The following is an 18,362-nucleotide window of genomic DNA, read 5'->3' on the forward strand; positions in this document are numbered from 1 at the left end:
CACCACACTCTTACACTTCCTGGCCTTTGCACAGCCTGTTTCCTTTGCCTATATACTACCTCCCTACCAGCCCCCATTGAGAGCCTATGCATCCTTGAAATTCAGTTCTTATTTCATGTCCTCTGAGAAGCCTTCCTGGACCCTCCTTTGGCAGCTCCCCTAGGTCCCAAGAATTGCCTCCTTACCCCCACTGATTCTTGAGCTGTATCAACTTATTCCCAAAGGTCTGTCATCAAACTGTATTCACTGATTCCCAAAGGTCTGTTAATGTTTCTGTTGCCCCTTGAGAGTTGCACCTTATTCAACTCTACCTCACCAATGCCAGTGCAGCAGTGGAAGGTGTTGAATGATGAATGATTGGTGGATGGATGGATGAATGAATGGATGGATGGATGATGGATAGATGGGATTAAATGAATGGTTAGATGGATGTGTGGGTAGATGAATGAATGAATAAAGGGATGAATATTTTTTCAAAAAACAAAAGAAAACTCTGAGTCAGGGATCATTTGGAATTACAAGGTGAAACGTGAACTACAGCTAGGATCATCTGTGATGAGAAGACCTGGGCAGTTATTTGTGAGAAAGAAATGTGGATACTCAGGATTCATATCTTTATCATATAAATAATGAACAGTCATGGATCTGAACTGCCCCATAGATGATGCCAAAAGTAACTGCTGAGCAAACTCATTATAGCTCTGATTCTTTAATTTTTTTTTTTTTTTTTGAGATGGCGTTTCACTCTTGTTGCCCAGGCTGGAGTGCAATGGTGCGATCTTGGCTCACTGCAACCTCTGCCTCCCAAGTTCAAGTGATTCTCCTGCCTCAGCCTCCTGAGTAGCTGGGACTATAGGCATGTGCCACCATGTCCAGCTAATTTTTTTTGTATTTTTAGTAGAGACGAGGTTTCACCGTGTTGGCCAGGATGGTCTTGATCTCCTGCCCTCGTGATCCACCTGCCTCAACCTCCCAGAGTACTGGGATTAGAGGCATGAGCCACTGCGCCTGGCTGATTCTTTTTAATTTCTAAAGCCGTAAATTAAAGAAGTCCCTTTGTGAGTGGATAAAACCTGGTTCTCGCATCTTACACTTTCTATGAATTAGATTTACCTGGTGCATAAGTTTAAAATGTGGACACCTAAGCCCCACCCCCAGAGATTCTGAAGTCAGCCTGGGGCAGGCTTTGTGATTTATGGAGAGGTTAAAAGTGCAAATTCTGGCTCTGCCACATCTGTGCCATATGACCGTAGGCAGTTTCCTTAATTTTTCATCTCTTAAGTGAAGAGAATGCTAGTACATCTTCACAGAATTGTGATGAGTTAATATAGTGGTAGCAAGAGTTCGGCACATGTAGATGCTCAGTAATGTAACTTGCAATCATTGCCGTCATCATCATCAATGACATCTGTGCTTTTTAATCCTGGCTGCATAATAAAACCACCTGTGAAATTTACAAATAGATCCTGATACAGTTAGTCTGGAGTGGGTCTTGGGTAAGGTTATAATTTTAAAGCATCCCATCTTTAAAAGTCTGATGTGCAGTCACAGCTGAGACCCAGTAGGCTCTCCATCTGTGCTTCTCAAACTAGAATTGCACACAGATCACCAGGGCAGTTTGTAAAAATGCAGATTCTGATTCAGAAGGTCTCAGGGTGCTGATAATCTGCATTTCAAACAAGTTCCAGGTAATGCTGCTGCTGCTGCTGTCACACACCACAGTATGAGTCAGCAGGCTTTAGGGGATGAGTAAAACCCCCTGGGCTCAAGAACTGCAACCCACAACATGATGGGGACTTGGTATCAACATGGTGATCAATTGTGACGGAGGCCACATGGTTCCTGGTTACACCCAGGCCTGTCACATACAGACTGTCATACGCCTTCCTTCTGGAATTCCCCCAGCTTCTCTAATGTCCCAGGGAGGAGAGGCAGGCAGGCTGTCTTAGGCTTCTCTGATAAGATATGTCAAGTGTACATGCATTACCCTCCGCATTGTCTGGGAGTCCTCTCAGAAAGCATTTAAGGACATGCTATGTACTGAGCACTTAGCTCTTTAGATTGTGGAGCTCAGGGTCATCATTTTGCCCATAAAAGGGCCATTTGTGTAAGTCAAACTGCTGCGTCAATGACCTTGCCCAGTGGGAATAGTATTGTCACCCCTGTTTTGGGCACAAATGATTTGAGTGTTTTCCAAACACCATTAAATGCCAAAGTCCTGGACCCTCAATGTGGTTCAGGTGTAGGGACTCAGAGTCCACAGCTAGACTGAGCAAGGGAGGGGGTGGAAGATTAAAATGAGAGTGACTAACAGGTGTAGGCTATTAATTCTCAAACGTTGGCTCTGCATCTTCTTGCAGGCTCATTGCGATTTCCTCAAAGCAAAGACCCTCACTGCCTGGTTGTGCATCGTGGCGTTCACAGCATCATGAAAAAGCCCTTAAGGCAAAGCTGACAGCATCTTTATTTACTGTGCATGGATTTCATGTTAGCCTCATCATCCTTTTGCTGCATGTTGATAAGGCAGAAATAGTGAGTCATTTAAGTAGCTGATTACAGAGACTCTGATGTAGTAAATCTAACCTCTAGGTTTTCATTTCATAAAGAATCTGTGCATTATTCATCAGCCTCATCAGCAGAATAATAAAAGCCAACACAGACCTTCTCATGAACCCCATAAGGTAGACATTATCTTCAGTTTACCCAGGATAACATTGAGGCACAGACAGGTTAAGTACCTTGCCCAGGGCTCCCCGCAACTAATAACTATGGAGCTGGTGTTGAAACTGGAGCCTTGCAGTGCCAATACCCTTAGCCACTGCCCCCAACTCCTTTTGTGAGAATGCTGCTGACTGGCCTTTATGACAGTCCTTAGTACCTGCCAGGCACTGTGCCAGGGGATTTACATGGATTATCTACTTTTACCCTTAAAACAATATGAGTTAGGCACTATTAATTTCATTTTCTGATTGAGACAGCTGATGTGAGAGAAATGCAGCGATTTCCTGAAGTTTAAACTCACCTTGGAAGCCTCAGAGCTGTGATTGGAACCTGGGTCCACGTTCCCCTTGCTCATGTGTTCTGGGCTCTCCTCAGCTGACTCTGGAATTTTGTCCCCTCCTACTGCCCCTCCAGCCCCACAGTGAAGGTCTCCTGGCTCTGTCCAAACGTTAGTTCCAGCAAGGCCACCCCACTGGCCTGTGCCCACCCTAATACCACTTCCTCAGAGTCCTTTTTGCCATTGAAGATGATGTATGCACAGGTTCCAGGGATTAGGGTGTGGGCATCTTTGGGGGCCAGGGCATGGGCATCTTTGGGGGTCATTGCTCTGTCTACTTCTACGACAGCATTCTGCGGGTCTCTCCCTTGAATCTTGTCAGATCCTGCTGGTTTCCCTGCTCACTCTTCCCCGCCTCATCCCAGGCAGTTGGAGTGACCTTTTAAAATGTAAATACATCACTTTGCACTTTGCTTAACCCCTCAGAAGGTGGAGATCTGTTGGGATCACTCCCTGGTCTCCTCCCCTTGTACCCCTCCCCTTGCTCCCTCCTACCCAGCAAGAGTCCATCACTGGCTCCATTCAGGGTTCTCTGATTGTCACTTCCTCCTCCTATACCTAAACCATTACCCCAATGCCACTCTCTCCTTAGTGGCTTGCTTCAGAGCATGCCGAGGTTACAGTGTGCACTTCTCTACTCTTAATGTCTCTCTCCCTTCCCTGGATTCTAGGTGGGAAAAAGGCAGCTGATCTCTAGCACATAGGACAATGCCTGATTCAAAGTGTGGGCCAATACATGTGGCAAGATGGAAGGAGGGAAGGAGGGATGGAAGGAAAAGAGGGAGACAGGGAGAAAAGGAAGGAGAAAGGAAGGAGGAATGGAGCAAAGGCAGGCAGGAAGAAAGAAAGGAAGGAAAGAAAAAGAGTGAAGGGAGGAAGGGAGGAAGAGAGGGAAGACAGGCAGGAAGAAAGGTAAGAAAGGAAGGAAAGAAAGAGAAAAGGAAGGAAAGAAGAAAAGGAGGGAGGGAGGGAGGAAGGAAGGGAGGGAGAAAGGGAGGTAGGAGGGCAGGAAGGAGTAAAGCAGGCAGGCAGGAAGGAGTAAAGCAGGCAGGCAGGAAGAAAGGAGGGAGAAGAAAGGAAGGAAGGAGAAAGTGTTGGGAGAAGTGAGCTCAGGACTGTCCTTTCAATGTTTGTTATCTGAGGCCTTATTCCTTAGAGAGGGTGATATTCCAAGTACTTAAAAAAAAAGTATTCCTTTTATCTCTTTCAAATGCATATTTTTATTGATACATAATATTTGTACGTATTTATGGGGTATATGTGATATTTTGTTACATGCAAAAATGTGTAATGATTAAGTTAGGATATGTAGGGTATCCAGAACCTCAAGCTTTTATGATTTTTATGTGTTGGGAACATTTCAAGATCTCTCTTTTAGCTATTTTGAAACATACAATTTTTTAAAAATAATACAGCTAAATGTTGCTCATGCTTAAATAGTTCCACATAGTCAAGTACTCCAAACAATAAGCTTATCACCTGATATTATTACATCTGCCACTTAGAAGCTGTGTTACTAGATGCTAGCTCTCTGTGCCTCAGTTTCCTCATCTGTAAAATGGTGATAATAATAGTGCTTATAGGCTTCCTCATAGGCTGATAGGAGGATTACATTAGTTAATATATATAAAGCACTTTGGATGAATTCGGTAATATAGTCAGCACCATGTAAGTGTTTACTAAATTTAAAAATAGTCCAGACATGGTGGCTCACGCCTGTAATCCCAGCACTTCAGGAGACTGAGTTGGGAGGATACCTTGCACCTAGGAATTTGAGACCAGCCTGGGTAACACAGTGAGACCCCATCTCTATTTATAAAAAATAAATAAATAAAAACAACCTAAATTTAAGACTATTCTCTCAATCCTCAATTCATACCTTTATTTAATTTAAAACGAACTCATAGAAATACTAGTTTTTACTTCTATGAAAGTAAAATGGCAAAAGTGTATCTTTGCCCATTTGTTTTTTTCCACCAGTGGTCATATTCTTACCAAATAAACGTTTTCTCTGTGAGCTGGGGCTGTTACAATGTTTTTTTAAATAGCATGATTATCAAGTTTAGGGTTTTATTGGCTCAGAGGGCAAGTGTGAAATCTTGAGTCTGTTTGGTGCTGGGGTTGAAACCTGATGCCCAAATGTGTCGCTTGCTTCATTAGGTCACCACCTTGGAAGGGCTGCTTCCTCCTTATTAATGAAAAGCCTGCTCCATTTGTTTTGGCTTGCACCAACTTAACAGTGTCTTTAAATCAGCGACAGACTGTTTTCCTTGGAAACCACAGAGTCCAATAGTTTTGGATCAAGCTCAGATGCTGGCTGGAACTTCCAAACTGGAAGTAAAATGACTTCAGCCAACAGTGGTAGGGGGTGTGGGGAAGCCAGGCAGGCCTTCAGAAAGTGGATTTTGAGTATTGGAGGATATTTGTGAAGGTGCCTGGTGAGGTGGACCTAACCCTGTTTGAGGGTGATGTATACAAACCGTTTTCTTATTCTGTTTCAACACTGTGCTATGTTTTATTTCAATGAGTTTGCAACTTGGGGTCCTGAAATCTATTTTCGTTTTTGTTTCCACCTAGAATAGAAAGCCGTTTCACGCTTATCCTGGGAGGCAAGAATAGATTGAAAGGATAACTACTGTGTGTAGATGCAGGAGAGGTACCTTCTGGGGAGATTGGGTGAAGACTCTTCTCCCTAGAAGAACTAAAGGCTGGGTAGACATGGAGTCAGAGGAAGTTTTGGTTGGGAGAAAAACAGTGGCAGTAACCTAAGCCCAGAGAGGAGATTCACTGTCATTTGTGCCTTTTCTCTGCCATCAACTGTGAGCAGAAACTAGGGAAGGGCAGCTGTCAGAGCTCAGGCAGCTCTCAGATCTCAGACAGCCAGTGGTTGGCTAGGTTGGAGGGGCTCCCAGGCTGGGCAGGAGTTGCCCAGACTTCCTGTGCTCTTTCATTCATACCCAAAGGGAGATTCCTGGATCTTTGGAGATAAACCCACTTTCTCTTGTTCTTCTCAGTTGCTCTGGTATTCTGAGAACCAGGGCAGACTTTTTTTTTTTAAACCAGTAGTCCTTCTAGGAATGTTCTTGGAAGAACTCAAGGAATTCCTGAAACCCCAGAAACTATACATAAAATGCTATATGCACACACCCTGCTCTGAGAAGGAGTCCATAGTTCTTACCAGATTCTCAAAAGGATTATGTGAATTCCTCTCCCCTAAAGCTTAGAATCGCTGTTCTAGATGGTAGCAAAAACCCCACACTAATACACTTTGCACTTCTGTCTTTCACCTGTCATAATAAATGCAGAATTTGGCATAGTCAAAATGTTACAAAAAGATTTGAACAGCATCAAAAGACCTGGATTGCAAATTTTACAGGTAAGAGGCAATGACCAGGTTAGCAACCAGTAAAGAATACTCATGAACAAATGCTGGTCTAGTCCGAAGGGCCATCTTGGGTACACTTGGACACAACTGGTAGTGTGCTGAACAAACTACTCAGGAGTTTTTACTGGAACAGGTATGAAGAAACACATCCAGAGGGATATGGGTGTCAACAGATAAATAAGATTATGCTCATATCTAGAAAATAGAATTCATTGAGCATCTGCAATGTGCCAGGAACTTTATATACATTATCTCATTTGATTGTCACAAAAATCTTATGAAATGAAATGAATACTATTGTCTTTCCCATTGTACAGACAGAATAACTTAAGCTCAGAGAAGTCAAGTAAATCTCTCAAGGTCATTAAGTTTTAAGAACTGGAAGATAAGGTCAGGTTTGTCCAATCTATGCTTCCTCCCAATTTAAGTAGCTTCATCATGTGCAAACAATGATCATGGTGGCTTATGGGACACCAATTAATCTGACAAGAGCTCCTTCGAGGCTATGACTTTATAATTTTTAGAATTTACTGAAAGAGTGACAAGTTGAGCATTCAGTTTGCAAGTCATGCTATGTTTGGAATTAGGAGGGATAACCACTTTTCCTTCCCAAAGGGACTGACAGGCATACCCAGAGGGGGTGGGATTTCTGGAACTCTGTGAGGTTAACAAGAAGAGACTTGGAAAGTTAGAATAAGGAGGGGGAGGCTGCATTCCAAGCATAGCTCATGGTAAGAGAAAGCACCAAATTTGGAATGGGACGAACAGATGAAGAAGGTGTCAAGTTCTCTGGGGAGGAGTAGAGGGTACAAGAAGCCAAATACAGAGTAAAGCTCTGGCAAGATGCTGTGGTGACTTATCTGAGCCTAAAACAAAGGAGAACCATGCCAGAATGCTAAAAATCTCTCTTTCCCCAAATCAATGAAGGGAAGTTTCATAATGATGGACACAGTCCTAGATGGAAACTGACTACCTATTCTACAGGAAGATCTTCGATTCTAACAGAGAACTCTCTGATCACAAGAAAAGCTATCTCAATTTCAATGATTTGTCCACTGGCAGAAGATAGTATAAGAAGGGCTCACTTCGGGGTGAGTGAGAAGTAAGGAATTAGAGGAGGAAAGACGGTAACTGAGTAAGAAGAAAGGAAATCATGAAGGACCAACAGGAGGCACCTGGCTCGCAGCCCAGGAAGCATGAATGATCCTACCTCCAGTTATAGGGGCCCAGTACTTAATCCAACCCAGAAGGTGGAGTGTAACAACCTCCCTCTCCTCCAGTCCCACCCCAGAGGCATTATTCCAGCAGATAAACAACTGGCATGACACCTCAATAGAAAGCAAGATCAGCTTTGCAGCAGAAGTGGCCCTGCCAGCTGCCCTTCTTCTTTCCATGGAGACAGACACTGTTTTCTTTGGGGATGCCCAGAGAGCTGCAGTCTTTTCTGAAGGGTTGGGCCAGACTTGGGAGCTCATGGGAGTTATGGAACTGCTTTCTCTAATTTACAAAAGCTAAAGTCTTGTTCCTTCTCTTTCCCTTCTCAAAAGCAAAGGGCGCAGATGCTCCTGTGGAAGCACCTTCCTTTGTCAAGTCTGCACAGGGTCCTCACAGAGCCTCTGGAGTGGCTGCCTTCCATGTGCTGGCTTCCACCGTCTTCTTCCAGGGAACTCCACAAGGCTCCTGGCTCCCAGTCAAGCAGCCGCCTTTGTGTCTGCTCTTTTTCCACCCCCACCTCCCTGAGTATGCCTTCTCCTCTAGTGGGATAAATTTAGCTCTGAATGAATGCAGAAAGAAGAACACATTAAAGTAAACACAGACCAAACAGCATTCAAATATAGGTTTGGCACACACACACAACTGACAAAAGATCCAAGTTTTTCTGTTTCCTCCTCTTCTGCTTATCTCTGTTTCTCCCATCTCATCCTTAGACTGCTACACCCTTTTCTGCATGTATTTAAGCTAATTAAATAAGTAGATCAGAATGCAGGGCTGTTGGTCTTCAGACCCCATAAAGGAGAAATCACTGGAGAGACTGAGAAAAGCCATGGAGTGAATGAGAGCCCTAGGTGGTGCTGGCATTTTCATTTACTGGCTTGATTATCTTAGAAACTCATCCAAAACCTTGAAGCATATTTTATCTTAGGTGTTAGTACAGCATTTTCTCCCAGTGCACTGAGCCTGCAGTGGTTATAGAATGTTACAATGTATTTTATTTTTTGAGATGTGGTTTTCATTCTGTCATCCAGGCTGGAGTGCAGTGGCATGATCATGACTCACTGCAGCCTTGACCTTCTGGGCTTAAGTGATCCTCCTGCCTCAGCCTCCTGAGTAGGTGGGACTACAACCGTGTGCTACCATGCCCGGCTAATTAATTTTTTTTTTTTTTTTTTTTAGATATGGGATCTTGCTATGTTGCCCAGGCTGGTCTTGAATTCCTGGCCTCAAGCTATCCTCCCACTTCAGCCTCCCAAAGTGCTGGGATTGCGGGCATGAGTCACCACACCCGGCCTGCAAAGTCTTCTAAACATCTTTCCACTAATCAGTCAGCATGTCCCTAAGCCCTAATTTTGAAGTATTTTATTTCACTGTAGTTCTTCACTCTCAGAGCGTTTGTAGTTCTCAAAGCACTTTCTCATTCATAAACTTTAATCTTATAAGACTCTTATGGGGATCCTTAGTTATCCCTGTTCCCAGTTTACAAATGGAAAATCTATTCCCATCTTACAAATAGAGAACCTCAGTTCAGAGCAGGCAAGTGACTTGTATGAAGTCACACAGTAAGTGGCAGAGTTAGGATTAGGACCTAGGATTGATACTTTGTCTTATGTTCATTCCACTCTACTGTGAGCTGCTTTGGGGAAAGGCAGCCTGTCTGGGAGGCCCTGGCTGGGAGGGTCACACATTAGTAATGAGCAGTTTTTGAGACTGGCTGACTACTTCTCAGTGAGACAGGCTCAGAGGGAGCCAGGATCCGTTTTGCTAATATATGGAGGGCAAGGCTTGGGCAGGCAGTTGAGACCTCTGTCATTACCAAAGGAGTCAGGCAGGCACAGCATCCATAGGTGGTGCGAGCTGAAGCTAGGCTTTCCCAGTTTCATTATTCATTGCCCAGCCAGCAGGGTGGACAGAATTTAGTGGGCAGGCCACCATCCCTCCACTGCCAGCCCCGCAGGAAATTTCTCTTGTCAGCAGTGCTGACTTGCAGAATGTACACGGCATTATTGAAACACGGTTAACAATGAAAGTGTTGATGGCCACACTACAGAAAGGGATTCCAAGCTGACGGGGCACATCGTGGTCATTGTGCTAAGGTAAACTAGACTGGCCCCTAAGCTCTCTGAGAAGCCAATGACCTGACTGTGTCTACTGGCATCAGATAACCAGGCTGGGGTAGAACTTGGCCTTCTCAAAGACTTTCTAGATTGTAGCTAATTTATAACCAAACCTAGAATTATTTCTACCACAGAGCACTTCAATATGTAGGCACGAAGCTGTGTTCTTAATACTCAAAAATTAAGCTGTTCTTTCCATATTTTCCTAGGACTTAATCTATCTCCTCTTAAATTTTTTAAAAAATTCCTTCTTATTTATAATTGTTAGATTGACCCACTCTAAAAGATAAGACTGCAGATGTCTAAGAATCATTAAAAGCAGAGCCTAGTAAAGATGTTTCTAGACAATAAATAACATAGGACAGAATCCTCTTTTTTAAAAGATGGAAAATGAGAAGTACGTTATAATGGAAGGAATTTTAAGAATACTGATAGCTCATCTCTTTTTTTAAAAAAAGTCTACATAAAAGGGTGTATAAAATCAAGTCATTCACTTAACTTGGTCTGTGGCATTTTTAATGAAGCAATAGCTGGGTTGAGTGATTGAGATCTACCATTTCCAGAGCACCTACCATGGCCAATCACAAGACTTTTGTATCTGTTATCATTATTTATTACAACATCTCTATGAGAGGGCTGAGATTCCAAGTCATCCTTAGAGTTCATGTCTTTTCTGTGTCATATCTACCTCCTATTTCCTAATCCCACTTTTCAAAACTTTTATCATTAACAAGACTACTACTGGGGACCAACATCTGAATAACACAGTGTTTAAACTCATCAGACATGACAACGCAGTGAGACTGGACATCACATATTTTCATTTCCATCTTAATCTAAGGAAACTCTCATTCTGATCTATTATGTGATTTGTCCAAAGTATCACAGCAAAGTAAATGTAGAATGTCCTCTAACCATTCATCTCAGATTAATTCCCATACACTCTCCTTACCCACCCAGTCTCTTCTAGGGACTCATGTTAATCAACTGCCATTGCCAAAGCTAACCAAGGGAAAAGGAAGCCGTCACCTGTAATACTAATACTCATTTCCAGCCAGATTTCCAATTGCTCATTTTCAATCTGCTATGTAAAGACCTTAGTCAATATATATCTTAAGCAGCATCCAGCCTAGTTTATTTTCCACACTGGTGCTGTTTCTGACCTCTTTCTCTGTCTTCTTGCTCCATGGGGACTCCCTATATGAATCTATCATTTGGATCCCATGGAGAAAAATAGCATATACTTGAAATCCCATCAACTTTCCCAGAAAGTTAACAACCACAGGAGCCAAGAAGACCACAGGCAACGTTCTCCTTCTTTTGATTCTGTGCAGCTATCACATATGTTTTAAATGACCACTTTTTCAAAGGATCCCAGGCAAAAGAGAACTAATACAAATATAAACATGTGAGGGGATCTTGGCATTCCTTTCAAAATTCCTTTTGTCAAAGGGAAGCTTCAGGTTTCTGGGAAATGTCACACTCTTAGCTCCTGCTCAAGTCATTTCCCTTGTGGGATACAGAGCTCTTGCTTTCCCCACAAGGGAATTGGCTGTGATCATCTGTGATTCTCAAAGGACTCATGTTCTAAAATAGATCCTGAAATTTGTATTAACAAAACATCTATTTTACATATCTAGCATTCTGTATCCTTTTTCTTAATGCTTTGCAATGAAGCGTGTATCATAAAAACCATTAAACTGTACAGATGGTGCTTATGCAACACAATTTAATGTCTCAGCAAGAACTAGTGATTTGTTACATACATTATACATCATCATGATGTATATTTCCGGATTTTGAATGTTTGGAGGGCAAATAGTCACCAATATGGTTGTGGCACTAGACTATGATTTTTTTCTTAATATCAGGCCATGGCCTAATGTCTAACATAAAATAATTACGCAGTATAGGTTTATTAAAGAAATGGCATAGTTTGGGTTATAAATGTCTGTGTTCATAATGGGTTTAAAGATTTTAAAATACGAAAATTTAGAGAGTTGAAAGGAGAAGTGCTGGAAGAGGAGGAAAGATTTTCCCTCTGCTCCTTGGCCAACCATCAGGCATTTACTTCATGTGCCTTTCTGTTTCACTTAGGGTTCTTGGTCCCAAGCAACAGAAATAGATTCTAGTTGACAGGAGCAGAAAAAGAATGAAATGAAATTGTATTCGATCACAGAAGAGATGGGACGTCCAAAGAAAGAAGCTTGGGCAAAGGGTACAACCAAAGGTGAGCTACTAGCCTAAAGGAATTCTTAAAATGCTGTGCCTCTAAAATTCTTGGTAGGTGCACATGCCTGACTGAGCCCAGATTGCATGCCATGCCATGGCTTCAAGGGGATCTGCGGAACAAGTATTTGATACCTCCCAGCTTCTACAACAGGATGTGGCTCTGCTCCTCACTATGGCTTGTAAGATGGGAATTCCCCAAAGATGGGAAGGAGCTCACAAGTTGGCCAGTCGCCCCACCCCCCAAAAAATGTATATATGAATGAGTCTGTTAAACTTCCTACCTAGCCAAAAGCATTTTGAATTTCCTCTCTTCTTTGGCTTTTGGCCATGCCTGCTTTGATAATCCTCAGCGCTGAATAAAATCAACCTTGTTTTTATTGTGGGTCTCTGGGCAGTTAAAAACCACTTAGGGGGTACACACAATTCGTCATGAGTCTTTAGTCTATTCCTAGTAAATTAAATTAGTACAAAGGTTCTAAACCCATCTCTAACCTCCACCTCACCCCGTAGAATTTAATTCTATACAAGTCTTCAGGAGATTCTGATACACATTTCTGGTTGGGAACCATGTTTTAGTCTTTCTTATCTCCCACAGCTTCTTTACAAACCATTTCTATTTTTATGAAGCCCCAACCTCACGCCATCAGTCTTAATCAATGACCCTTTGTTCAACTGGGAAAACCAGACCATCTGATGCAAACTCACTTAACCTCTCTCCAGAGACTTCAACTCAAACTTTCTGCTTGTCTTTATCCATTTCATCCTCCTGCCCTTCTTCGTTCTTCCTTCTTCCCAAGGCTAAGTGACTAATGTGATACTTATCTAGATGTCGTCTCAACTAATCAGAGACTTTGCCTAATATTCACCTTCTTTTTGACTGTGTCTTTGGCATCATCTCCCTGTTGTTTAATTTGCCTTGACCCCCAAACATCCAAGTCTTGCCTGACCTAAAAACCCTTTCAACTAGACCCTGCCTCCCATAGGCCATGTTGCTGTTCTACACCTTTATCTTTCACATCCCAAGAGCTGAAAGAGGCAGTCTGTACTCATGGTTGCTTCTCTCTGACCTCTCACTCGTCCCTCAACTCTTTTTGTTTGTTTTATTTTCAACATTCACTTGGTAGCAGTCATTCCTCAACTCTTGGAAGTGCTTCCAAGCTCACCTTCCAGACACAAGTAACTCATGGCCTCCTGACAGCCATCCAATAGCCTCTTCTTTATCTGCATCCCCCACGACCTTTCAGAAGCATATGGCCCTGTTGAAAACCTTCCTTCTTTGTGGCTTTCGGTGCAAACCCCTCTGGATTTTTCCTTCTACTTCTCAGATGATGCTTTATCAGTCTTCCTTTCTGGAATCTCTCCTCTTCTTGCTCTGTTTTCTCATCCAGGCTGTTCTCATTTCGTTAGCTGTAATTGCAAAGTAGATGACATTCGGATGTGTGTCCCCAACCCTGAGTCTTCTCTTCAGAGTTCAGATCTTTCCAACTGATCACTTACAAAGGGTGCCCAGGCCCTTTTCCTTCTCCACCTTTCCATCCCATCACTTCTTTAAAAAATTTATTGCAGTTAAATATACAAAACTTAAAATTTACCATTTTTACCACTTTTAAGCATATGGCTTGATGATCATAAATACATTCTCATTGTGCTCAATCATATCTTTTAAATATCAAAATAGTTGGGAGTAGAAGGACCATTTCTGGCACATTTCAGGTTTATTCCTGGGGCCTGCCCACATCTCCATATCACTGGCCAACCCTGGCACTTAGTGGTTAAGAGCATGGGCTCTGGTGAGTGTGATCTGAGTTTAAATCTCAGCTCTTTAACTGTAGCTGAGCCTTTCAACCTCTCTGGTCTCAGCTTCCTCATCTTGGTATTCTCTACAAGGTAAGAAATGAGCTGTTATTGCTTCACTCTGCTGAAGCAATAACAGCTTTGTTTATTTGTAAGCAAACCCCCTTTAAATAACTTGTCCTGCTGGGGCTTATGCTGGAAATGAAGAAAAAAAGCATGCATTTGAAGAAAGGGATGGGTCTTAGCCAGAACATAGAAGTATCTGATATATTGGAGTGGGATGTAGAATCTGGCACTGGCTTGGATTTATGAAACAAACAGCTCCACCTACACTTGTTATGAAAAAGATGGGAAAACAATCCATCAGTAAACGATTTTGGTGAGTGCTTCTATTTTTGGTCAGAGGAGTAATTGTTCATCAGTGACAGGTGAACCTCTGTGAAAATTGAAAGAGCAATTTAGTTGAAATGGAAGAATTTACTCAGGAAACAGGTGATTTTGGAAAATTTGATGTACGTATCTCCCCTCCCTCCCTCCCTTCCTTCCTTCCTTCTTTTTCTTTCTTTCTTCTTTCTGTCTTTCTCTCTCTCTTTCTTTTAGACAACGTTTTGCTCTTTTTGCCCAGGCTGGAGTACAGTGGTGCAATCTCGGCTCACTGCAACCTCCACCTCCCAGGCTCAAGTGATTCTCCTACTTCAGCCTCCTGAGTAGCTGGGATTATAGTGCTCACCACCACGCCTGGCTAATTTTTGGTACTTTTAGTAGAGGCAGGGTTTCACCATGTTGGCCAGGCTAGTCTTGAACTCCTGACCTTAGGTGATCCACCCACCTTGGCCTCCCAAAGTGCTGGGATTACAGATGTGAGCCACTGTACCTGGCCTGATGTGTATATCTTTTAATACGCTTTTAAATCCTGAATTTATAGAATCATTGTGGATGTAGAGGCCAAATCAGTGTTTATTTCATTTCATGAAGAAAAGTTTGCCTATGAATGTTGGGAATTCTAGCAGGTCCCGCCTTAATGTTAAGAGGCATTTTGTTTGTCTTTGGCATTGATCTCCTTTTGGACTGGGCTTGATCCACTTCTCACATCCAGTCCAGGACCTGTCACAAAAGACTCACTTTAGTACCACATGGTATCCTGTTTCAGTAAAGAATAGGTGAAGTATTTTAGCGAGTAGATCCTATTTTTCTTCTCGGATGCAGTGAACAGAAGACCCTGAAAGGATTTCAATCCAGAATGTCACAGGATAATAAGAGCAGATGTATGTGATGCCCTTTACAAAGCACCTTTACATACTTTTTCTCATTCATCTCTAATGACACTTGCGTGAGGTAACCCTTGTGATCCTCCATCTTTTTCAGATGAGGAAACTGAGGTTCATAGTGGTTAAGCAAGTTGCCCGAGATTTCACAGCTAATAAAATGTGAAGCCTTGCCTAGCACTCAGGACTACAAACTCTTGGCTTCTTTTAAGGCCACATTTTCCCTCACCAGAATGGTGACCTCTCTGGAGATATACTCTACCCTCGGCCGACTTGATGTTGAGGACTTGGTCATCTTAAGCATGTGGGCCACTTGGGCAAGGCAGCCCTTCTCAATTGTAAATGTCCCCACGTGGAGCCCAGGCGTCTGGCGTGAGCTAAAAGGTGCCCTGAACACTTGGTGGCCTCAGCCACCACGTAACGGCACGTGCTCGGGTCCCACATTCGGTCAGACGCCCCTCTCTACTGGCATCTGCGCCGTGGAGGCGCCACTGCACTCTGCCTCCGCCCCAGCAAGCGCGTGTCCACCCGGACGCGCCACGCCAGCCGTGCGCCCCAGCCGCTCGCTGTGCGCCCCTGCCCCAGGTGCCTACTCGCTCGCGCACCGTCGGTCTGCGCCTGGGAGACCTGCAGCAGCAATCGCCCGGAGCCGCCTTGGACCGCGGCCTCGGGTCCCCCACACTCCAGGGGCGGAGCGAGGAGCCGAGACGTCAGGGCCGAGAACGAGCGCCGGGCGAGCGCGCCCTCTCGGCGGCCGCCCGCGTCCCACGTCCTCTGCTGGCGCGGGCGGCGGCGACCGGGAGATGCAGTGAGCGGCGGCGCTGGGGCGCAGCCAGGCGGCCGGGCGGGCGGAGGCCAGAGGCTGAGCCCGGGCTAGCCCGCCGTGCGCACAGCTCTGCCCGCCGCCCCCAGAGCGGATCCCCAGCCGCCCCTCGGCGTTCCCCTGGGTTCTAGCAAAGCCCCTCGGGGTGCCCATCAGTTTCCTTGGGTGACTACAGCGTGTGTTTTGTTTTTCTTTCCTCTTTTCCCTGTCTGTGTGCCCTTCTCCAGGATGGCAGAGGCGGAATTGCACAAGGAAAGGCTGCAAGCCATAGCAGTAAGTCCACTTTCATTTTATTTTCTTGCTCTATTGTCTGGGGTGGAAGGGGACCCAGAGGGTTTTGGGGAGAGCGGCATGCCAGCACAGTAGCCGCAGGGCATATGTTCCGGGGACTAAAACTCTGTCAGGGCTCAGCTAGGCTGCCTTTCCTTTCTGTGTCTGTAGATGGAAACCCCCAGGGCATGCTTTGGACTGGGGATCTGAATGTGGAAGACTGGCTTAGAAATAAGATGCTTGCTGCTGGGCTTTGGGGAAGGACTAAACAGAGGCTTGGGATGGGGGGGAAACTCCAGGAATATTATCACCCAGTGCTCAGGCATATGTTGACTTTATACCCTGGAGAATCAGGAGAAGGGTGACCTGAACGGTGGCTGCCATCCTCTTTGCGGAAGCCGTTCTCCTGTTAAGTGGAAAACCAGGAGTCAGCGACTCAGCCAGCCACGCGGTAGGACCTCCTCCCAGAAACCGGGAATGTTAGTTTTCCCTTCTCTGTTTTATATTGACAAGGGCACTGGTGCAAGCCACCACCCTGGAGGAGGTGTGGGGACTTCTTACAACTGGGTCCTGGTTATAATATTCCATGAGAACGTCTTTCTTAGGGGTGTGGAGTATCTGAAAACCTATTTTCAGTATACAAAGAAGCAGCCAGTTTGGCAAAGTTCATAGGCACTTTCAGAAAAGTGTACCCATGTGCATCTTGGTTTTAAAAAAAGAACTCTCTGAGACTGCCTAGATTTGAGCAATCTTAACACAGTGTTGCCAATGATCCACAGATGTGGTATTTTTACTGGAGCCACCACAGCTGGATTATATATTTCCTTTGAGGATGAGGGAATGATTACTGCTGCCATATGAAATAGTAACAATTAAAAAAAGAAGGTCTGTTAACATATTGGCATAAAAGAATCTCCAGACATTCTTCCACCTAAATATTTTTTTTTTCCAGTTCAGAAGTTCTCTGGAAACATATATAAATTTGTTGGAGAAATAGTGTGTAATGTTTTGGAAGCAAAGTATATTAAAGTGTTTTCCAGAGCCTTTTTTGGACAGACTCTTCATTGGGAAAATGCACACAGCCCCTTCTTTTTTGGGAAGCATTTGATATGGTCTCCATGGCTCAGACCCTCTTTCTCAAATGCCTCAAATCTGAAGTGTCTTGGAGACTTCACTGCCGAAGTGAGAGCGATATCTGTCGGCAATGTTGAAATACCATGGTTTGCCTATTAGGTAATCTTTGAATGTGGTGCTCTGAGCTCAGGAAGGCTGTTTTTTCTTCTTTCCCTTTCCCCCGGTGCATGTGTATTTTGATGGTTTACGAAGTTATTTGTGGTCTCTAAAGTTGGTGGCAAGGCAGTGTGGCCAGTGTGTCATGAACTTGATAAGAATGGTGATATTGAGTTAATGGTGCCATGTAGCTGGTGGGTGTTTTGTGTGAACTGGATAATAGCCTGCTTTAGCTGTTGATGCAGTGGCTGCTCCCATTGGCCGCTGCTGAAGATTTCCAACAGTTGTCACATTTTCTGCCTTTGCACAACCAGCTTTACTGGATGCCTGAGGAACAGCTGAACTCCATGAAAGGACTTGCTTTCCAAACTTGGGGCCAGTAGCTGCTAACACTGGGGCCACCCCCTTCCAAGTGCAGTTGAGTAATCCCAGTAGAGGCCAAATTGATTTTCAAGAACGATCTAGGCAAATCTTTAGGAATTCTCTTGAGTGTATAAGAATACACACAAATACTCACTCGTGCTTCTTCAGTTATTTAAGAATTGAGTTTGCCATGTGTATCTGGGGAGCTGTTGATTATTCTTCTGAATGTGCACCTATACAGTCTGCCCTCCCTGTCTGTGGGTTCCATATCCACGCCTTCAGCCAACATTGGATTGAAACTACTGGAAAATAATAATGGATAGCTGAGTCTGTACCGACCATGTACAGACTTTTTCTTGTCATGATTCCCTAAACAATACAGTATAATCAACTGTTTACATCGCATTTACATTGTGTTAGGTATTATAAGTAATCTGAAAATGATTAATGTATGTGGAAGATTGTGAGTAGATTATATGCAAATGCTATGCTGTTTTCTATCAGGAACTTGAGCATCCTTTGATTTTGGTTTCCAAGGGGGGTCCTGAAACCAATTCCTCGAGGATGCTGAGGGCTGACTGTATGATGTTGTCAGGACAGATTTGCTGAG

General features: G+C 43.9%; 1 protein-coding gene across 8 annotated transcripts in view; it reads left to right on the forward strand.

Moving 5' to 3' along the window:
* The window catches only part of PALM2AKAP2 (PALM2 and AKAP2 fusion), a 510,283-nt gene that overhangs the window by 131,712 nt on the left and 360,209 nt on the right, over positions 1–18,362 (forward strand). For 7 of the 8 annotated variants that reach the window (XM_017503361.2, XM_017503359.2, XM_037729537.1 and 4 more), the window contains exon 2: positions 16,117–16,162. In XM_017503361.2, the coding sequence (XP_017358850.1) occupies positions 16,117–16,162 (46 nt within the window). Of the gene's footprint in view, positions 1–16,116; positions 16,163–16,591; positions 16,611–18,362 lie in introns of those variants that run through there. The other variant, XM_037729538.1, reaches the window with a different exon arrangement.

Source organism: Cebus imitator, unplaced genomic scaffold, assembly GCF_001604975.1.
Source record: "Cebus imitator isolate Cc_AM_T3 unplaced genomic scaffold, Cebus_imitator-1.0 Scaffold310, whole genome shotgun sequence".
NCBI lineage: Eukaryota > Metazoa > Chordata > Mammalia > Primates > Cebidae > Cebus > Cebus imitator.